Consider the following 24,103-nt stretch of genomic DNA (forward strand, 5'->3'; position numbering starts at 1 on the left):
TGGGAATCCGGGCTGGGAATAGAGAGACCCTTCTGCTGTTGCTAAGCAAATGCGTTTTTTGGCGGATGTAAAATAGCAACACGAGGGCATTTAGCATGTTTAGTAGGCCTACATCTGAGACGAGCATCTGACCCCACAACACACAAGTAGTTTTTTCCGAGAGATCAATGATGAACTTGCAGATCCTGCAGATACAATGGTATATCAAGAGTGCCTAAAGCAAGCGGTGCAGAAACCACAACTTTGTCATCCCATTACTCCTATTACTTTGGGGACAAATAGATTATTTAGAGTACAAGATGACACTTAGCAGTGTCAGCATCACAACTCTCACAGACATCTGCCAGGCACTGTTCATGATCTCCTTAGAAAATCCCACACATGAGCGACTCCGTTTATAATTCTAACAATCTACACAAAGTAAAGACTTGAGCATCACTTTATGATGGGTTGGCAATGGCTTCACCATGTCCACATTTAACTTTCAAAAAAAAAAAAAAAAAAAAAAATGTGACATTGCATTTTAAAAACAATCAAGTGCATTGTCCAGTCCCCCATGTTTTATAAACATTTTTCTATTGTTTTGTACAATGTTTGATCTTTCTTAAATTTGAGATTTGTTTTCAGTATCATGCAGTCTTAGAACTAAATTTATAGATAACATTGTATAAAACAAAGAAAAATGTTACTTGGTATGTCAGTTGATGTTGTTGCTATAAACCCCAGAAACAACTGGTAAAAAGGACTTTAATATTATAAATCCACGAAATTATCACATTCTCATTATGTTTAAACCATATTTAAATTATTGGGTAGGTATTTCAGATAAAGTCAATCAATGAGTCCAGTAGTGAATATAGGCCTGTAGAAATGATTATTATACATGGAAAATCCCTAGCCTACTCCAGAGTAGTGACCAACTGAAATATAATGTGTTTTATTTGGTTTCAATAGTTATGATCGATTTATCCATTGTTTAGGAAGAGTAGAGATTGTAAAAGACAGATAACCACCACCAAGAAATTAATGCCCATGGTAACCATTTGCGCCCAACTTTCATTCATTAAACCATATGGCTGGGGGAGGGGTCACTGGCAGTTTACTAAGTGAAAATTACTTAAATAAATGATAACCAATGGTTATGATGGGTCAATGAACTATTCTAGGTATGTTATTTGCATATCACAAGCCAATAAAGGATTTTTTATACTGTGAAAGTGCTATGTAATTAGCTAATTTTTATCGAAAATAGCGAATTTTCTTCAAAGTAAAACTTCGTTATGGGGTAAAGACCCCAATTTTTTTATTGGTTGGTTGATCATCCCCATTCATAGTCATTCTCATCCAACCCCTGACTTTAATCAGCAAACTTCTTCTTGAGAGTTATTGAATTTCAAAGTTATACCACTTTTACTAATAAAAAAAATTGCAAAAAAGAGGGATTTTGCATTGCATATTACACAATATTCTAGGTGGGTGAGAAAACTGGCAATACTATTTTTGTAACGTCTAATACATAGGTATCTATCAGCAGCAATTTAAATTGTTCCATACTTCTAGCAATTTCATTAGTGCTAGCTAGAAAAAGGTGTCTTTTTCGAACTGTAAAATTGAAAAAATGTACTTTCCCTGTGGCAATCTTCAAAGAACCGTTACCATGGCAACAAGGGATTTTTGAATTTTTGATCAAGTTACAAAATCATTAGACCCAAATACCTTTCCTATCACAAGATTTAGGCAAATTCTATGAACCTTTATTTTTGGCTTTGTCCGCACATTGCTGAATTGATCCAGACCCCCAGTCTTAAATGCTTACTTAAAAGTATACAGGCTGTATCAATATGATTGGTATCCATCAGTTTCCATTGATATGGACATGACAGCCACAACAAAATGCAACATATACAGGATCCATAGAATTTGTTGATTAATGTCATAAACAGTCATATAACCATAATAAAAATTAATTATCACTTCAAGAAGACCCTATGTTGCATTGGGAAATGCAGGTTTTTCAATAACCATCAAAACAGATGGGTACCAATCATTTTGATACAGCCTGTATAAGGTAGAAAAGCTGTGCAAGATTTTGGAATTTTAAACATAATGTTCTCATCTCCAGGTCAAATTGCGTAAAATCCAGAGTGGGGGGGTACTCAAGTTTGGTTTTGGTAGGGGTGTGCTGCTGAGAATTTGAAAGTGGACCCATCGATATACATGAATATAATAATTTTTCCTGAAATTTGGACCCATCTATATACCACAAGTCAACATTTTCGGCCGAATTTAACTCAAATTGCCGCAGTTTTTACAGCTTTTCCTGAAATTTTGTGTAAATTTCTAACAGTTGATGGTTAATTTTCCAAAAAAATTTGGGATAACTCAAAATTATTTACCAAAATTGGTCTAGAAAAAGGGGTCATTGATACCAAATGGCTGAAAATGTGACCCATGTCTGCGGCACATCCCTCTATGGTCATTTTTACTGAGTACCCCTCCCTGGATTTAGGACTTAGAATGCATCATAAATTGTTAGTGAATACAACCCAAGTTTTCAATAAATAGTCATTATATATATGGACCAACAAATCAGATTATTATTTTCAAAATCTTGTACCCTTTACCCTATAGTAAAATTAAGTATTTCTTGGCCAAACTGGAACACTATAAACGCTAGTGGCTCCGCGATAAACACACACAAATATAGCACAGTACAGAAGAAAGCATACACGCGCCTAACACTGCGTACATGCTTAGTACACTACATGGACGCAATGCGCATGTTCCAGTTTGGCCAAGAAATACTTAATTTTACTGTAGACGATATCTTACCCTTCCCAGAATCCTTTGCAACATGGCGCATCACCCCATTACATCAAATGACACTCATATTACTTTGTACAGATTCCCTTTGTTTTCATGTTAAGAATAGACTAGATAAACAAGGGTCGATAATCAAATAAACATAATTTGCAAGATCTGGGTGTGCTCTGGTCATTAAGGTGCTTTTTGTCAATATCAATCCATGTTGCAATAGACAGCAAATTAGTACAGAAAATTGAAATGGAAGAAATGCATTGTGGGAAGTGCAAGATATCTTCTCTACTTTACCTGAATACAACTTGGTTGTCCAATATAAAACTCCTGATAAAACTCACAACTTGAATTCCAACCCCAAACTGTTAAGTGCAAATCGTCATTGGGCAGGAAAAACCTCCTCCGAGTCATTGGCCCCTGAACATGTTTAAAGAAAAACCTCCTATGTAACCTGTTGGCGGTTTTGTCTTAAACATGTTCAGGAGCCACAAGCACATAGGAGGTTTTTTCTGCCCAATAAAGAAATGTTGTTCATTTGTTTACGTACCGTATTTACTCTATTAAACGCCCCTGGGTCATTGCAAGTTGGAAAAGAGGGGGCGTTTATTAGAAGTGAGTTTTCAAGGACAAAAACTTGCAAAATAAGACTTGCGGGTTGAAATTCATACAGGAACCACATATTATCAGAAAATATTGCAAAATTAGATCTGTAAGTGCATTTTTATGCAAGAATGCTATTTATTTAGTTAAATATATGAACATTCTACTATAATGCATTGATGAATTGGATGTATATGTAATTTAGAATAGGATTTGTCCATGCAATTTCGGGATCATGACATGCCAGTTTTAAGCTTACTTATTCTGCTTACATGCTATGGCATGGAAATTTCTTCGAAAAAAGATGGGGGTGTTTAAATGAAGAGCGTGTTTAATAGAGTAACTACAGTATGTAGATAAGAGTACGCTTTGCTCCCGATTTTCACCAGGGTTAACCCCTGAGCACTACCTGCCGATCTAACATTACCTCTGATTGGTCAATTAGATGATATCTTCACTTTAGTCACCAATCAGAATGGAGCTTTGCAAATAATTCACCCCAATTTTTTTGGCGTGCTGAAATTTTTCTAACAATGTTGCTGATTGGTCCGATTGATAATGAACATTTCTCTTTGGCCAATCGGCAGGTAGTTCTCATGGGGTTAATGCGCCAGCAATGTTACCAGTGTAATCTCAGGTGTGGATAGGATTCTTATTGGCGGCCCATAATACCACGTCCCTGATGACACATACACATAGGCGTGTTCTGATACATGGTATAGTCCTGCATAGAAGGGGTTCATAAGATAGATGAATATGTTCATGGGGAAGAACTGGCCACCATGAGTATGACCTGCAAGGAAAGAAAACAAACAAATTAAACTATATTTAAAGCCATATTGTAACATTTCCATAAAAATAGATTAGTATCTCTTTACCATAAAATGGTGTCAGATAAAATTATGTCCCCTTTTAATTTTGAGCCGAACAACTGAGATAAGGCAAACAAATTGGGAATTTACTACCAGCACCGATGTCGCCAATGTGTGTCACTCCGTCGTTTGTGCTACGCACTGTCCTTTGATGTGTGTATGACCATACCGCACGCCAAGTATGTACTGTGTTATGAACATCGCGTATGCACTGTACGCATTTGACTAATATTTCAATCGTAATAATTAAACAATGGTTCCTGCACTTTATTCAGCACCTGAAGTCTTGATTTATGCTGGGTATGTTAGTTTAATAAAGGACATCACTCAGTCGTTTGTGCTATGGCACTGTCCTTTGATGTGTGTATGACCGTACCGCACGCCAAGTATGTACTGTGACTGAAGAGGTTCATCAGGTCTGTTAATTAATCAGCTGTTTAGAGTTTATTTGTCAAGACCAAGTGAAAACTTACGTTTTTCTGCTGACAGTTTCGCCAGAAACCTTCTGGCTTTCTGGCAAAGATCACATCTTTGATCCTCTGCTCAAGACCACCGCTGTCAGCAGAAAAACGTAAGTTTTTCACTTGGTCTTGACAAATAAACTCTAAACAGCTAAGTATGTACTGTGTTATGAACATCGCGTGTGCACTGTACGCATTCGACTAATATTTCCATCGTAATAATTAAACAACAGTTCCTGCACTTTATTCAAAATCTTGGATTACAGCACCTAAAGTCTTGATTTATGCTGGGTATGTTAGTTTAATAAAGGACATTACAATTGTGTAAAAAAATATTGAATAAGGGGTAAATCTTGCCCCACTATGAGTATGTTTTTATAGAAATCTGGTCCTGCTAGTGCTAGGGGTATATTTTTATTGAAAACTAGTCTTGGTAGGGGTTACCTATTATGGGTACTCAGAAAATCCTTGAGACACTCCCCCCACCCCACAAAGACATACCTGATAATATAAGACTGAAGTCATATTTGGAGTCTAGAGCTGCCTTTGCTGCATATGGCTGATGTGCCATTAGAATGACTGCGTGGTCTGTATCGGTTCCTGACATTGTTTTATCCAAATCAAATCCATGGTCTCCACCACTGTATGAAAGAAATAGTATCTCCTGTTTAGCAATATTTGTGTGCAGTACTTCATAATAAATTAACTTATGTGACCTGGAGTGATTTCATAAACTTATACCAATGCAGTTTTGAGCATTCAATACATAACATATCTTTAATGCTTTAATTTACATGCTGACCATTCAACATATAAAGTCAAAGTTTGCAGATATTTTCTCAATATGTGACCAGCTCTAACAAAACCTGGAACAAGTCACAAGGCATGTTTTTGAGTTATAGGCCTTTAAAATTGACAGTCTGATAAAATTTCATGGTAATTGAAGTGGTACTATGTGGACTTTCATATCCTTGAAAGTACGTATTAAAAAGAGATTTATTTAATCAATAATTGACATGTTGAATGCTATGCATATAATTTTGGTATCATTTTGAAGCTTATGGTCCTGTGCTTATATTTTTATTCAAATCATGAAATATCAAAAATGCGACTTGTTCCTGGTTTTGTCAGAACGGGTCACATATATCAAGAGCTATCTCAAGAACCACTGAACCAAACTTGCGCTTGTTTGTATTTATTTTAATGCAGTTTTCATGCTGATTCTAAATATGGTCATGTAAATTTACAATTCTGAAATTGTTAAATTTTTAGAAAATAAGAAATTTGTTGCCTGTATTCAACATCTGTGTGGACAGTACAGTGTTAATGACGCATTGGCACTTGAACTTTGCTAAGGGATGAAATCAAAACTCCACCACCTGTTCACCGGCAGTTGAACCACATTCCATTGTTTAGAACAATAGTAACCGGCTCCAACCGGACGGGACCGTCCCACACCGGCATTCGACCACTGTTCGAGTTTTTATTTCATTCCTAAAGTGGTTTACATGCTTTGTGATTACAACTTCAGTTACTTATAACCTGCATGATTTGAATACCATCTGATATAGGAAATATCATTCCAATTCCAGGTTTCTTTTAAATATCAGCGCACCAAAGAAATGCAACAAAATCAAACCCCAGTTCAACTCCAGGGCAAAAGACTAATCACACACATTTGAAATGGTCTATAGATATATAAAAAATTTCTTGAAGTATAGTGAATCAAGTATCTTTGAATTGATGAAATATGGTTCAAAAGTGGAATAAATTCATGCAAAGCGCACAAATATGAGGTTAATTTGGTCAGAAACCCACATACAGGTGTCAACATTGGGGGGATGATTGTATGGACCATCCCCCCTGGCAAAATATTGGGGGGGGGTAGATGGCCCATACAATCTATCCCCCCCCCCATCTACGCCTATGTTAAGTTTGGTCTGAACCTTGGAATTATGGAAATTTTCGGGCCTCATAACTGCTAAATTGTTGGTCTAATGTATGTAAAAGTATACATATTTAGTATGGCAAAGACTTGATCATCCTAAAAACAATGGTTTTTGGCCCACTTCTTTTTCGTTAAAAAAACAAAAAAATTCTTGGGCCAAAATTTTTTTTTTATTAATTTTTAAAAACTAGATAAAATATCTAGGAGTCGTTTCTTTATTTTTTTGAATTTTGACCAACTTCACCAAAAATATTTTAAATTTGGCAGAAAATCAGGCTTTTTTTTGGACCATTTTTGGTGCAAATTTCTCAAAGTTGGTCGAAATTCAAAAAAAATTAACAAACGGCTCCTAGATAAAAAAAAACCTGTTTTGAGGGATTTTGGGCCAAAAAATAGTATTTTGGCCTAAATTTGACCTCACAGATGAATTGATCAAGTCTTTGCCATTCTAAATATGTATACTTTTATATATTTTGGACCAACAAGTTAGCAGTTATAAAGCCCGAAAGTTTCCATAATTCTAGGGTTCAGACCAACCTTAATCTTCCACACATTGGGTGAACATTTCAAATGGAGTCACCCAGGTAACATTATTTGAAATTTACACTGACTGTGTGGAAGATTAAGGTCATGTCTTCCTTTGGGATTATATGGATTACAACTGGAATAGCCCAATTTTTAGGAACAAAAAAAAACTTACATCATGTATGCATGCCAATCATCTGTCCCTGCCAGGTAGAACCAGTCGGAAGGATCAGTCTTATGCTTGATTTGCACATGTTTATTATGAAGACAATGTACACCAAGGTATTCAAGGTGTGAGAACCAAGCATCAACATTACCAGCATGATACTCATGGTTGCCTTGGAGATGAAAAGAAAAAAAAAATAGCGGTTAACTTGTTTGAACTCTTAAAATGGGCATCTACACAAAAAGTACTACCACAACAACATAATGATATGTGACACGATCTGGTCCATGGGGGCCAAATGCGGCATATTTGAAACTGAGATAAAGGTAAAAATATGGAGTAAAAAATACATAAGAAAATAGACATAAAAAAACTTCATAACTTTATAACCATGTATGCTAGACCTGTGGTGTTTTCAGTAAATGGTAGCTAATTGTACTATAATGTAATAATTACAGTAACTCAATTTTTATAAATGCCTCCTTTGCCCCCCCCCCCATCTGTATCTGTATCCATCCCCATTCCAGAAAATTACAGCAATGATTTCTAGGATTAAAATAGTATTATCCTCTTTTACCAAATAGCTAAATCCTAATACTTAAGTTCATTCCAACTGGAACTGAAAGTCCTATTTTAATATTTTGTCAATTTTTGGAAATAAGGGCTTTTTTAGAGCATTTTTCATTTACTGTGACAATCAAGCCCAATGACTTGCGCAAAGACTAATTTCAAGTTATACATAATTTTTGAAAAATACATCTAATCTTTTTAATTTTCATATCAAAATAAGATAAAATATTAAAATTATGAGGTAAATCTTAGCCTATACTCAGGATTTTCAATGCTTAAACTTGTGTCAAGTCTTAGAACTACAATGTAATTGTGACTACAATTGTAATAAAACATGCAAAATTGCACGTTTGGGCCCATTTTCCTTCAATTGCAAAAATACTAAAATTTGGCTTTTATTGCCAGTTAGAATTAACTAAAGGATTAAGATATAGCTACAGGCTGAGTCAAAAAGAAGAAAACTCATGTTTGAGGGGCTGTAACTCAAGATCTGTAAGGAATCTGCTAAATATGAAAATACCACTGGAAAGAGCAAATTCTACACGTCTAAATAAAAAAATGAATTGTTGCAATTGCTCGAGTTACAGCCCCTCAAACATGCGTTTACTTCTTTTTGACTCAGCCTGTATGTTTCATTTGGCAAAACAAGATAATATTTTTTCAACTAATGTATTTTTCTGGAATCAGGAGTAATACAAAGATAGACAGACTTGTAACTGTGGCAATACCGCAATTGTAGCCACCCCCGGCCCCTCACTGCAGACAATTAAGATTTTTTACTGCAGAGTGTTAGTGGAGAGTTGACCAAACAGATTGAATACAAAGGAGAGCGGCCTAGGTTTGTAATGGGAGATTACAGCATAGTAGTCCCCCCAGCAGCTTCCTCCTTGTACCCCTTGGCTACGACATTGACCCCCGTCCCAACACAAATAACACACCTATAATATACGTATAAACATACAACACATAACTCACCTGTGCTGAAGTAACTTCCATATTTTGATTTCACATTTTGTAGAGGTTCTACTAATGCAGCTAAAGCATCTACAGATGCCTCCACAAGATCTCCTGTGATTACTACCAAATCTGTATCAAATAAAAATAATAGTCAGTTATGATATATATGAGAAGAAAAAAAACCAACATAACATTTTTACCCCAAGGGCACTAATCATCCTTTGCACTGATCCGCCATCTATCTACCAAAACGAGGTACTCCCTTCAAACACATGTGCATAGAGTACATTTTTTTCATGCTTTTCGAGCCATGCGCCAGAAGGCTTATTGCGAAGTGAATGTGATAATTAAAGCATGCGTTTGAATGCATTTTTATTTCTCATGCTTTTCTAGCAATGCGCCAGGTCCTATTCATCAGACTACTATTCCCTTTGAAATCCATACACCCCCTATGGAAGACATAACCAATAATCTTACACACAGGGTTTACCAAAATTGGTGACTCTATTTGAAATCTACACACCCTGTGTGGGAGATTAAGATCATGTCTTCCACAGAGGGTGTAGGGATTTCAAACAGAACAGCCCATTACTAACCTGGACGGAGTTCATTAACCTTTGCAACAACTTGCTCCATCTGACGACGTCCCACAGTTGGTCCCAAATGTATATCTGAGAGTTGAACCACTTTCATCCCATGAAAAGACTCTGGTAATTTATGCACAGGGATTTGAACCCTCATCACCACAGGTCCATCCGATGCTTTGTACAACCCATGGATAGTCAAGGCTATAGTGACAGTCACAACAGCAAACAATTTGAAACCTTTTACCACAGGTATTTTAGTAGATAACCCAAGTTTGATCAACATAAACCCGGTTAGCTCGATAGGTAGCAGGACTCCAAGAAGGATTGCATAAACGCCTAAACAGCTATAACTTATGTACACAATGGTGTAAGGAGTCGTTTGTGCTGGCAAAAGTCTTCCGATTCCAAGACTTATCTGTGCCAAAACAAGGAATGTAAACACAAGTATCCTCCATGTAAGAAGAGCAATGGGTGCTGTGACTTGTTGTTGAGCGTCGGGATATTTTTTGTGGTTCTGCACCGGTGATGAAGAGGAGTGTTGTTGTGTTGGTTTAGTGAGCTGGTTCCACAGGTATCGGGATAACACTGTGAGTATTACTTGGACGAAGACGATAAACTGTGGATGAGAATCATTATTATAATGAGAATCATTATATAACATTAATAGGGCTCAACTGATTATCGGATCGGATATTGTATTGGCCTGATATTTGCGATATTGGTATCGGATAGGATATCGGTATATTAAAAAAAATTTAATATTTAATTTAAAAAATTTCCTGAACAGTTTCATCTGTAGGATTGGTTTGGTTATCAAAGTAAATTTAGGTAGACAAATCCAGTAAATTACTCACGTCTTTAGCTTTCGCCATCTCGGATGATGGCTTTCTCAAAAGTGACTTGGTTCACTGCTTCTCCCTGGAAAGCGGCTGTAGCCTCATTCCCAGAGTGTGATGGTGCAAGCAGTGAGTCATATACGTGATCTAGAGTGTATGAGCCTATGTCCCGGTTCATGGTGGCGGCCCCCTTTCTCCTGATCCATATGGCCTCCCTGACTTTTCTTTTGAACTGATTTGCTTCCTTGTCAAGTATTGTAGCTCCCTCCCAATCAATAACATGGTTGTCGGCAGCGACATGGTCCGTAATTGCTGATTTGTTGAATTCTGTGGTAGATTCTTTCCGTCTTGCGCGGGTGTACTTCTTGTTTTCCGCTTTCTCTGCATCTTTCTGGTGCTCTTTCAACCGTGTGCCAAACGCTCTCCCTGTTTCACCTATGTATGATTTTTCACAACCCTTGCAGTCGATGTTATAGACCACCTCGCACATCTGGTTGGTTTCTCTCTTGTCTTTAGGGTGCACAGTGACAGAGGAGGAAGATAAAAAGGAAGAAGAACAGAAGATCAGAACCGCACTTCAAAACTGTGGCTATCCAAGGTGGGCAATGGACCGTGTTAAGCAGCAAATGTCAACAAGCAAGATCAAGAGTAACAGTTCAAAGAAGAGCACCGATGATAACCCGTCAAAGGGTATGGTAGTTTTACCGTACGGTGCAGGCCTCTCAGAGAAGCTCAAGCGCATCTTTTGGAAGCACAAAATCGCAACAGCCATGAAACCTCATAACACTATTAAGAGCTTATTAGTGCACCCTAAAGACAAGAGAGAAACCAACCATGAACCGGGACATAGGCTCATACACTCTAGATCACGTATATGACTCACTGCTTGCACCATCACACTCTGGGAATGAGGCTACAGCCGCTTTCTGGGAGAAGCAGTGAACCAAGTCACTTTTTGAGAAAGCCATCATCCGAGATGGCTAAAGCTAAAGACGTGAGTAATTTACTGGATTTGTCTACCTAAATTTACTTTGATAAAAAAAATTTGTTTTGGATTTTTTTGGGGGATTTTTTTTACTGATCGGATTGGATATCGGCCTGGATATTGGCCGATATTATAAAATAAATATCAGATATCAGATCGGTAGACAAATACCATAATCGGTTAAGCCCTAAACATTTTAATGTTTAAAAAACACATTATCACCGAGAAGTCGTTAAAGGAAGTATTCTTTTCGTCTTTATGCTCAGCGTGTTAAACTTTTAAACCCAGGGTCCCAGGTTTGAGTCGCAGGCTACTTCAATTCAGAGGAGTTGATGCAGGGCTGGTCCGTGACAAAATGGTGGCAGCGGTGGCACCAGGCGGACCCACCCATTGGAACACTCGAGTCAATGATAGCCCATGAGAAGAAGAGTTAGGAATTTGGCAGTTCAGTAATTATGTCAAACAAATGGTCAAAATTTGAAACTCATTTTTATCTCATATCTCAGTAATTTGACATTGCAGATAGTGCAAACTATTCTTTTTCTGAATCCCCATGCATAGATGAACAATTTGCAGCCAATTTCAGGGAAAATACATTTTTTACCCTAGGTACAAATGTGAAAATTGACCTCTGTTATGGACATTCATTCCCATCTTTCAACCAACTTGTTTAAGTCTTCTTTTGGTTGCAAACAAATAAACTTTGAATATTTTGAAAGTTGATAACTGACTTTCTCTGCATGAGGTGTCTTGATTTTGCATCCCTGTTCAGTATTAAGAAATGATGTCATTTCATATCATCGTTGTGGACATGTTTTTCAAGCTTTCGAGGTATGTTTAATGATAGTGTTATAGCCCAGCCCAACCACGGCAGTGGTGACGGCACTTCAAAGTGTTTATAGTTCTGGTCGCTAGGGTTCAAATTCCCACACAGGCATGGAAGCCTGCGTAATATGCATCCTGTTCGCTTCCATATAGCGATCAATAACCTTAATAGCCACATGCAATCTGCTTCAATGCACACGCTCATACACATGTGGTTCTTTGGTATCAATTGCATACAACAGAACCCGTGATCAATAATGAACGTTCAGGTCAAAAGACGAGCTTACTGAAGTGAAAAATTATGTACATATGCAGATTCATCATTTATGCATATTGCCTTGAAAATCATAAAAAGCGACTGCTTGATCAACCCAAATGATTTTATTAGCATTATTTCTAAACCAAATTTTAAAACCACAAAGTGTTTTACCTGACTTTTGACCCAGAAATGTATGAATGTGATGAGAAATTGTGATGAAAAATAATTTTTTACAAGTCAGATTCAGAAAGAGAGAATCTCATTACACACGTTAATTACATCACAATCCAAACATGGATGGTCAAGTTCATGGAGAATGTTACAAACTGTTGTATAGTTTGCCAGTTCGTTTTTCTACAGGGAGTAATGTTTTATCGTTAAAATCGGACATGAAAACCTATCAAAAACACAACAAAAACGTGCATCGCTATTTGTATGCATGAAACAAATTATAAGAATTGTACAGAAGTGACCTAACACTTATGAAGGCTGTATCTTGAGAAAGCGAATGGTCTGATGCTAGAATCTTGGCAAGGACACTCTGGTGAAATAAAGAAAAATATATGTGATTGGTTTTGTGTGACCTTTGAGCGTTAAATGTTTCAAAATTTAAAAATGAACAAAATGCGAGTAACTATGATGTCTTCAACATGACAATATAATATTCATGATAAATAATTTTTGCTCCCTAAAAAAGAAATGGTTAACAAATGGTTTGAATACATCGCACGACCTTATAGTAACTGTGTCTAGAAATTTGTGCAAGTTACTTGTCAATTTTCGCCAGAAAGGAGCTTTTTCTACGGTTACTGACCAGCTCATTAGCGCGATGGGATATTCTTTACCTCGAGTTTACTGCCCTCTGTTGGCGACAGGGCTTCGAACTCTTATCAAGGCGAAATAAGAAGTGCAAGGCCGTGCAACGTGGAAGTCCTCTTTTGGTCTATATGCTAGCGCGTGGAAGTCCTCTTTTGGTTTATATGCTAGCGCTTGGCTTAATACCTCAGCAGGACCAAGTCGCAGGGTCTTCGGTTTCACAAGCCTTGGTTTAGGTATGTGACAAAAAAAATTCAAAAGCAAATAATTCCTGTGTAACTGATATCATTGGAAAGGGTTTATAAAATGCTTTAAAATGATACCAAAATTATTGCCCATATGTAGTCAAATAATAAGAGAGTTAGAGGATTTTTAGGTTTAACATGCACAATTTTGGTCCATCATTATCCATTTTCAGCAATGGACAAATGTCATGAATGTGTGACCTTTTGTAAGACTGTCAATTCATACATTCACTCAGCATGCTCAGCTTTTCATGCATATGTACATGTAGATGTAGTTGATTGCACATTTTGGAATTTTCCGTCCACATCACCACTTATCACCACTTATCATTCAACAAGGTTTCTGTCCATAGATTTTGCTTATATTACATCTGGAAGTAGATAAATATAGGCCTATGTACTAACATGACATGTGTGTTTCAGAAAATGACCTATATTCCTTCATCAAAATAGTTAAAAAAGCCAAAACTTTTGACCGCAAAATTTTTCAACTTCTGAAAATAGTACAAATTTTTTTTTAAATGACCCAAAAGAGGAAACTGTTAGTCACCAGTGTTTTCTTTCATCCAAACAACCTAAAATGCAATCACTACCATGACTACAGTGATATGAAAACAGCAGTGCCGTACTATTACGCTGACTTCCGTATTCGGCGAGGAGGACGATTTCGACCTCCTGGTTTGTTTACAAACAGAGAGGTAGATAAAAGACCGTTCCGCTTGTCCAAACACTCAAGTATCAGAAGGATGGTCCACAATAGCGTGATTCACGTAACATGAATAGGGATTAAAAAGCTGTCACGTAGAACCATGTGCTTCTATTATTGTCCAATTTGCCATCAAGATTTCATATGGAAACAGTTCAGACCCAGTACAGGATCATGTCAGAAATTATAATTTTGTTCTGGGTCTGATTTATATTCGGACTATGAAAACAGCACTCCACTCAGCTGGCAGCCAAGATTGCACAAACAGTCAATGGAATGGGGCCACATCTAATCTATGCTCTGCAGAGTAGCTGATTGTCACATACCTACTTGGTTTTGATTCCAAGCAGGATGGCTTTGTTTTGGCCTTCAATTTTGGACTGTTCACAATGAGAAAGGCGCTATAACTGATAATAGCGATATTAGCGCTCTTTTTTATACTAGACGCAATTGCGCTATTTTGTCATTCGTTTCTACACATAATTGCGATAATAGCACTGCTATTATCAAAAAGTGCTAATTTCGCTATTATCAGTGTATTTTTTAGACTTAGAAGAAAATCAGTTTGGTGAAAATGGCTCTTAGACAAAATTGCGCAATTATGCAATTTTCACTTTACCCCACCACTCAAGTGATAATAGCGCTATTTCGCTATTTTCAAAAATGGCCTTTAGACAAAATTGCGCAATTTTGCAATTTTCACTTTCAATTTTCATTTCGCTATTTTCAATTTTCACTTTACCCCACCACTCAAGTGATAATAGCGCTATTTCGCTATTTTCAAAAATGGCCTTTAGACAAAATTGCGCAATTTTGCAATTTTCACTTTACCCCACCACTCAAGTGATAATAGCGCTATTTCGCTATTTTCAAAATGGCCTTTAGACAAAATTGCGCAATTATGCAATTTTCACTTTACCCCACCACTCAAGTGATAATAGCGCTATTTCGCTATTTTCAAAATGGCCTTTAGACAAAATTGCGCAATTATGCAATTTTCACTTTACCCACCACTCAAGTGATAATAGCGCTATTTCGCTATTTTCAAAATGGCCTTAAGACAAAATTGCGCAATTATGCAATTTGCACTTTACCCCACCACTCAAGTGATAATAGCGCTATTTCGCTATTTTCAAAAATGGCCTTTAGACAAAATTGCGCAATTTTGCAATTTTCACTTTACCCCACCACTCAAGTGATAATAGCGCTATTTCGCTATTTTCAATTTTCACTTTACCCCACCACTCAAGTGATAATAGCGCTATTTCGCTATTTTCAAAAATGGCCTTTAGACAAAATTATAATTTTGCAATTTTCACTTTACCCCACCACTCAAGTGATAATAGCGCTATTTCGCTATTTTCAAAATGGCCTTTAGACAAAATTGCGCAATTATGCAATTTTCACTTTACCCCACCACTCAAGTGATAATAGCGCTATTTCGCTATTTTCAAAAATGGCCTTTAGACAAAATTTCGCAATTTTGCAATTTTCACTTTACCCCACCACTCAAGTGATAATAGCGCTATTTCGCTATTTTCAATTTTCACTTTACCCCACCACTCAAGTGATAATAGCGCTATTTCGCTATTTTCAAAAATGGCCTTTAGACAAAATTTTGCAATTTTCACTTTACCCCACCACTCAAGTGATAATAGCGCTATTTCGCTATTTTCAAAAATGGCCTTTAGACAAAATTGTGCAATTATGCAATTTTCACTTTACCCCACCACTCAAGTGATAATAGCGCTATTTCGCTATTTTCAAAAATGGCCTTTAGACAAAATTAAGCAATTATGCAATTTTCACTTTACCCACCACTCAAGTGATAATAGCGCTATTTCGCTATTTTCAAAAATGGCCTTTAGACAAAATTGCGCAATTATGCAATTTTCACTTTACCCCACCACTCAAGTGATAATAGCGCTATTTCCAAAATGGCCTTTAGACAAAATTAGCAATTTTGCAATTTTCACTTTACCCACCACTCAAGTGATAATAGCGCTATTTCGCTATTTTCAAAATGGCCTTTAAACAAAATTGCGCAATTTTGCAATTTTCACTTTACCCCACCACTCAAGTGATAATAGCGCTATTTCGCTATTTTCAAAATGGCCTTTAGACAAAATTGCGCAATTATGCAATTTTCACTTTACCCCACCACTCAAGTGATAATAGCGCTATTTCGCTATTTTCAAAATGGCCTTTAGACAAAATTGCGCAATTATGCAATTTTCACTTTACCCCACCACTCAAGTGATAATAGCGCTATTTCGCTATTTTCAAAAATGGCCTTTCGACAAAATTGTGCAATTTTGAATTTTTCACATTACCGCACCACTCAAGTGATAATAGCGCTATTCCGCTATTTTCAAAAGTCGAAAATGCGATATCTGTCTGACCTAACACGAAGCGGAATCGAAATGCGTAAACATTAGACGTAACAGTTCTGCACCCTTGCGATGGTCCAGAAGGCCATTAATTCTTATTCCTTTTTAATTAGGAGCACCATCAGATGGTGCTCCTAATTAAAAAGGAATAAGAATTAATGGCCCCTTCCATAGAAGACAAACATGTCACGATTTGTATAGTCGCATCCATTTGCATGAAAAGTGTGATGATCTGTCTGAAGGTAGACTGTTAAACGATATCGCAAGTGTGTGTTATTTCAATATAATTAGGATAAAGAGAGTGGAATATCGAGTGTCGCAAATGTTAATATTAAGGTGGGTGCGACTCTGTCTTAGACTTTAGTACAGGGATCGATCTATACGATGATTATTTTCGGCAGGTTGACATTTAAAATACACGTAACCAATGCACCACGCATTTGAATAGCAGAGCGGTACTGCACAGTGCCGCTTGTTACCTGTCCATGATGATGATTATTATGATACTTATAGACGTACATCATCATTCATGAAAATGGCAAATGCACTAATGGTGCCGATATTCGGCTGTTCCATCTTGCGACCTCGCACACGAAGAGGACACTTACCATTGTTATTGCACTCAATGGGAGAAATCACAAAACATGACATAAAAGAAAGGTATTTGGATACAAAACATGCAAAAGTTGTATTTATGACCAGGGAAATTGACTTGATTTCCCAGTGAACTAATTTTGCAATAACATACACGCAGCAGCCCAAAAGTTTCGAGAACATGCTGCAAGTGGGACCGAAAACGGAACATGCTCCAAGTCATGGATTAAACGGAATAATTACCAAAGACAAGGCAAATGAGTGGTATTTTTTTTTTAAAAAAAAATTGACTTTCAACTGAAAGGCCCTGTACAAAGCATTAGGGATTTTGCAATGTCCCCTTTCAGAACCGTGACAAGTGGGTAAATGCAATAGATGGAAAACCCGTTCGGCTGCTGCATGTATGTTATTAAGAAAAATAGAAACACATTTTGGCCGTAAATCCCCAGATGTGAAGGAAATGCGTAACCATCAGACCTAACACGTCAGACCTAAGAGTTCACACTTTCTTACTTGCCCTGCGGGGCTCTTCCGTTTTGGTCCCACTTGGAGCACGTTCTCGAAACGTTTCCGCTGCTGCGTGTATGTTATTAAAGAAATGAGCATAACAGTTCGCACTTAAACTGCATAAACATCAATTTCTTCAGAAAGACCTAACACATCAGACCTAACAGTTCACACTTCCTTACTTGCCCCTGTGGGCTCTTCCGTTGTGGTCCCACTTGGAGCATGTTCTTGAAACGTTTGGGCTGCTGCGTGCATGTTATTAAAAAATTAGCAGTTCACAGTTTCTTTCTTGCCCTCTGCGGGTTCTTCCGTTCTGGTCCCACTTGGAGCATGTTCTCAAACGTTTGGGCTGCTGCGTGTATGTTATGAAAAAAAAAATTAGCAGTTCACAGTTTATTTCTTGCTCATGGGCCCTTCCGTTCTGGTCCCACTTGGAGCAAATAGAAACACATTTTGGCCGTAACTCCCCAGATGTGAAGGAAATGCGTAACCATCAGACCTAACACGTCAGACCTAAGAGTTCACACTTTCTTACTTGCCCTCTATGGGCTCTCTTCCGTTTTGGTCCCACTTGGAGCACGTTCTCAAAGCGTTTCGCTGCTGCGTGTATGTTATTAAAGAAATGAGCAGTTCAGTTTCTTTCTTACCCTGCGGGGCTCTTCCGTTCTGGTCCCACTGGGAGTATGTTCTCACACGTTTGCGCCGCTGCGGGTATGCGTAAACGTTGAACAGTAGAATGAAGAGGTAAAGTTAAATTCTCAACATTTCTCAATAACAGTTCGCACTTAAACTGCATAAACATCAATTTCTTAAGAAAGACCTAACACATCAGACCTAACAGTTCACACTTCCTTACTTGCCCTGCGGGGCTCTTCCGTTGTGGTCCCACTTGGAGCATGTTCTCAAACGTTTGGGCTGCTGCGTGCATGTTATTAAAAAATTAGCAGTTCACAGTTTCTTTCTTGCCCTGCGGGGTTCTTCCGTTCTGGTCCCACTTGGAGAATGTTCTCAAAACGTTTGGGCTGCTGCGTGTATGTTATGAAAAAAATTAGCAGTTCACAGTTTATTTCTTGCTCTGCGGGGCCCTTCCGTTCTGGTCCCACTTGGAGCATGTTCCCAAACGTTTGGGCTGCTGGGTGTATGTTATTAAGGAAATTAGAATCTGGAAATTGCAAAATGTAGGGCAAAATTGCGCCATTTTGTGGAAATAGCGGAATAGCGCCATTATCACTTGAATGAGGAGGTAAAGTGAAAATCTGAAAATTGTGTCATTTAGCGCAAAATTGCGCAATTTTTTTGAAAATAGCGGAATAGTGCAATTATCACTTCAATAAAGAGGTAAAGTGAAAATTTGAAAATTGCGCAATTTAGCGCAAAATTGCGCAATTTTTTGAAAATAGCGGAATTTTTTGAAAATAGCGGAATAGCGCAATTATCACTTGAATGAAGAGGTAAAGTGAAAATCTGGAAATTTGAAAATTGCGCAATTTAGCGCAAAATTGCGCAATTTTGTTGAAAATAGCGGAATAAGCGCAATTATCACTTCAATGAAGAGGTAAAGTGAAAATCTGAAAATTAGCGTAATTTAGCTTAAAATTGCACAATTTTTTGAAAATATCGGAATAGCGCAATTATCACTTGAATGAAGAGGTAAAGTAAAAATCTGGAAATTTGAAAATTGCGCAATTTAGCGCAAAATTGCGCAATTTTGTTGAAAATAGCGGAATAGCGCAATTATCACTTCAATGAAGAGGTAAAGTGAAAATCTGAAAATTGCGCGATGTAGCGCAAAATTGCGTAATTTTTTGAAAATAGCGGAATAGCGCAATTATCACTTGAATGAAGAGGTAAAGTGAAAATGTTGAAATTTGAAAATTGCGCAATTTAGCGCAATTTTTTTGAAAATAGCGGAATAGCGCAATTATTGCGCAATTTAGCGCAAAATTGCGCACAAGTTATTGTCATAATTGCGCAATTTTCATTGAGCATTGTGAAAGATTCATAATTGCAATGTTTAGTTCAAAATTGCGCTAATTTCAAAATGGGGTTGATAATTGCGCTAATTTGGAAAAGTTATTCATAATTGCGCTATTTTCATGGAGCATTTTGAAAGTTTCATAATTGCAACGTTTAATTCATAATTGCGCTAATTTCAAAAGATGGTTGATAATTGCGCTAATTTCAACAAATTCTTATCATAATTGCGCTAATTTCAAAGCCTCACATTGATAATTGCATATTAGCAGTCAGTGTTGCTATTCTGTGTTAATAACGCTATTGTCAGTTCCAGCGCCTTTATGTTCACAATAGGCAATCTTTAGTTTACTCAGATACAGTTGACCCATCAAAATAAGTTAATAATTTTCAACAATTTTTTGGCCTCATCATGATCTGAGACGAAATTCGTCTCAGATCAAGATCATGATGATGATTATGATCATGCATACATGTCATTGGTCATTGCATGTCATTGTATTGTTGTATGCATGCCCGGTATGCATGCATAAAATGCGTTTTCGTTCATTGAAGCTTTCCATTTAATACTGATTACTCACATGAAATATTTGCAAGGCTCTTCTAAATTCAGATCCACTGGTTGATTGGTAGATTAATAAAATTACAGCAAAGTATAAAAATAAGGCGATAAACACCTTCATTACATAACTGTTGTAGTCGGATATCTTACGATGTGTCATGGGCGCAGCCATCTTTTTTTTAGGTTTAGATATTCCTTCCTTCTAGTACGTAGGAGCACCACCGGGGGGGGGGGCACTTCAATATGAAATGGATATAGGTGTAGGGCTGGCACTTTCGCACCAAGGGGCATTCGGTGAGAGCAAATGTAAAAAATATGGGGTCATTGGGTGAGAGCATGATTTTTGGCATTCGGTGAGAGCAAAATGTAAAAAATATGGTTGGGTGAGAACATGACCTTTTTTAAATGGAATAATAATTGGGTGAAAGCCGAAAACAGCGCCACAGAAACATCGAAAATCAAATTTCTAGTTCTAAAATGGCTTCAAATTTCTTTGTTTTTTCAAAATAAGTAACAAAATCAGTGATAAATAAAAGTTGCTGTTCAAATTGGACTAGTAGGGCCCCTAAGGGTCTTTGGGTGACAGATCAAATGGAAAAATAGGGGGTCTTCGGGTGACAGAGCATGTGTTCGTAAAAAATATGGGGTCTTTGGGTGACAGCGACGCTGAAAAAGGGGGGTCTTGACAGCCCTACATACACGTCACCTCCCAAGTTGGAGTGCCCCCGGGCATACAAGAAGGAATAAGGAGTAAAGTTTTATATTGGAGTCCCACAGTGGAATTTTCGTTTCAAGCAAAAATAAGTGGCTGAAACCTTCATTCAAATGATACCTAGGGGAGATCCCCGGGGGAGATCCAGAAGAGTTGAGCCTAGTTTTATATTCTGGCCAGTATTTCTTTTATTTGCTGCTTGTGTGGAATATCTATGTATATTGGCATAGACTATGCATGTTACCCGGCGCGTGGTCAGTCTAATGTTTCTCATGCGCGTATTTTATTGGGGGGGGGGGCTTTTGGGGCGAGAACCCCCCGGGGGAAAAGCAGGGGCGGCCAAAACGAAGGGCGGCGGAAGAAGGGCGGCAAAAAGAGGGCGGCGGAAGAAGAAGGGCGGCAAAAAGAATTACTAAAGAAAAAAGGGCGGAAAAAATTTGAAAAAGTATAAAATGTTTTTGAAAAAATGGTACTATAGTATATACGGTATACCCGGGTACTATACATCAAAATGTGTTGCTTTAGGGCGCTAGCGCCTGTAATCTTTTCTTTTTTTTTTTTTTGCTCTTTACTTTTTTAAACCACCGAAAAAAATATTGGGTCAACCTTTTCGGGCTGTTGAGGAAGGGGTGGCAAAATTGAATTTTCTTCAACCCCCCGGGGTAGGAGCGACCACGGTACGCCACTGTTTCTCCAGATCGGATTGCATTTAAATAAAGTTGTCACTGGTACAAGTCTCCTGCAAGGTGAGGAGAGTTGAGCATACCCTTAGAGTTGGCCACACTGAGCCACACTAAGGGGGGGGGGGGCTATCATTTTCTTCGGAAGGGGGGGTCCCAAATATACAAAAAGGCGTCAATAAAATTGCGAACCCCCTATTTCGGCAACAAAAATTTTAAGACACACCACCCCCCAACACCACCACCACCGATACACCTAAACCCCTAAACAGGCTAACATTGTTTTGAAATCAGTGTTTTTGAATAAAATAAACACTATCTGTGGTCATCTTGTGACTCCCTTATTCATTTTGGTCATCAAAAATTTTATGACACCCCTAATTTTTCCAAAAAATTATGACCCCACCCCCCTCGTATATTTGGGACCCCTCCCCTTTCCGAAAATGGTAGCCCATAGGGCGAGCAGTATATCGCGTTTTTGGCAGGTTTACATGGTCCAATAACCATCAGATGACTGACACGAGGTAACCAAGGAAACAGTCACTGCAATTTTGATTACCTTTCAATACATTCCAGTGATACACCATAGTCTTTTCAAAATATAATCTGTGTACAGACAGATTAATGGGTATCATTATAATAGAGGCGTGTCCAAAAATAAGTTCACACTGATAGGTCTACTGAAGACCCTATTATGTTTCTCGCAACGCGTTCGCAAACGGCTATCTTCTGAAGATAGCATTACGGGCCTAATAAAACAACAGAAAATATTTCACAAATTTAGAAAACGTCTGTTAGCAAAGTTTGCTTTGATGTTTTTTGTTTGTTTGTTTGTTTATTTGTTTGCTTGTTAGTTTTTCCGCTATCTACTCAAGATAGTATTTAATTGTAAAATACAAAGAAATTGAGAAAGGTTGAAAATATTTTGTTATGATAGCATTTTTAAACCTAATGAAATACCGTAATACAAAAAAGAAGGAAATCATAAGACTTAGCATGAGACGAGTCAGAAAGATCATTTTTTTATTTCATGTTTGTTTGTCTGTCTGTCTGTTTGTTTTTGTTATCTACTCAAGATACCATTTTACGGTGCAATTTGCAAATCACCCGTTGCGACATCCACCATCTTCTTTGAACACGCGCAAGCCCACTTACGCCCTGCATCATTTACGATCTGCATCATTTTTTCGCAAAGCGCTCGCACACGACTATCTTCTGAAGATAGCATTGCGGGCCTAATAAAACAACAGAAAATATTTCACAAATTTAGAAAACGTCTGTTAGCAAAGTTTGTTTTGATATTTTTTTTTGTTTGTTTATTTGTTTGCTTGTTAGTTTTTCCGCTATCTACTCAAGATAGTATTTATTTGTAAAATTCAAAGAAATTGAAAATATATTTTGTTAGTCCTATCTACTGATGATAGCATTTTTAAACTTAATGAAATAATACAAAAAAGAAGGAAATCATAAGATTTAGCATGAGACGAGTCAGAAAGACCATTTGGTATATTTTTTTTATATTTCATGTTTGTTTGTCTGTCTGTTTGTTTGTTTTTATCTACTCAAGGTACCATTTACGGTGCAATTTGCAAATCACCCGTTGCGACATCCACCATCTTCTTTGAACACGCGCGAGCCCACTTACGCCCTGCATCATTTACGATCTGCATCATTTCTTCGCAACGCGCTCGCAAACGGCTATCTTCTGAAGATAGCATTGCGGGCCTAATAAAACAGCAGAAAATATTTCACATATTTAGAAAATATCTGTTAGCAAAGTTTGTTTTGATGTTTTTTGTTTGTTTGTTTGCTTGTTAGTTTTTCCGCTATCTACTCAAGATAGTATTTATTTGTAAAATACAAAGAAATTGAGAAAGGTTGAATATATTTTGTGAGGCCTATCTACTGATGATAGCATTTTTAAACCTAATGAAATAATACAAAAAAGAAGGAAATCATGAGACTTAGCATGAGACGAGTCAGAAAGATCATTTGGTATATTTTTTTTAATATTTTATGTTTGTCTGTCTGTCTGTCTGTTTGTTTGTTTTTTATCTACTCAAGATACCATTTACGGTGCAATTTGCAAATCACCCGTTGCGACATCCATCATCTTCTGTGAACACGCGCGAGCCCACTTACGACCTGCATCATTTACGATCTGCATCATTTCTTTGCAACGCGCTCGCAAACGGCTATCTTCTGAAGATAGCATTGCGGGCCTAATAAAACAACAGAAAATATTTCACAAATTTAGAAAACGTCTGTTAGCAAAGTTTGCTTTGATGTTTTTTGTTTGTTTGTTTGTTTATTTGTTTGCTTGTTAGTTTTTCCGCTATCTACTCAAGATAGTATTTAATTGTAAAATACAAAGAAATTGAGAAAGGTTGAATATATTTTGTTATGATAGCATTTTTAAACCTAATGAAATACCGTAATACAAAAAAGAAGGAAATCATAAGACTTAGCATGAGACGAGTCAGAAAGATCATTTTTTTATTTCATGTTT

At 37.3% G+C, this 24,103-nt stretch overlaps 1 protein-coding gene across 1 annotated transcript; it reads right to left on the bottom strand.

The window, feature by feature from the left end:
* Positions 1 to 1,570: 1,570 nt before the first annotated feature.
* On the bottom strand, positions 1,571 to 20,377 carry LOC140146806 (transmembrane protein with metallophosphoesterase domain-like). Its single transcript, XM_072168686.1, has 6 exons — positions 20,222 to 20,377; positions 9,513 to 10,119; positions 8,935 to 9,045; positions 7,399 to 7,561; positions 5,252 to 5,391; positions 1,571 to 4,210 (listed from the first exon to the last, which is right to left on the bottom strand). Exons 1-6 carry the CDS (start codon positions 20,372 to 20,374, stop codon positions 4,020 to 4,022), a joined length of 1,365 nt encoding a protein of 454 aa, XP_072024787.1. The 5' UTR covers positions 20,375 to 20,377; the 3' UTR covers positions 1,571 to 4,019.
* Positions 20,378 to 24,103: the final 3,726 nt, after the last annotated feature.

This window comes from Amphiura filiformis, chromosome 2, assembly GCF_039555335.1.
Source record: "Amphiura filiformis chromosome 2, Afil_fr2py, whole genome shotgun sequence".
Lineage (NCBI taxonomy): Eukaryota > Metazoa > Echinodermata > Ophiuroidea > Amphilepidida > Amphiuridae > Amphiura > Amphiura filiformis.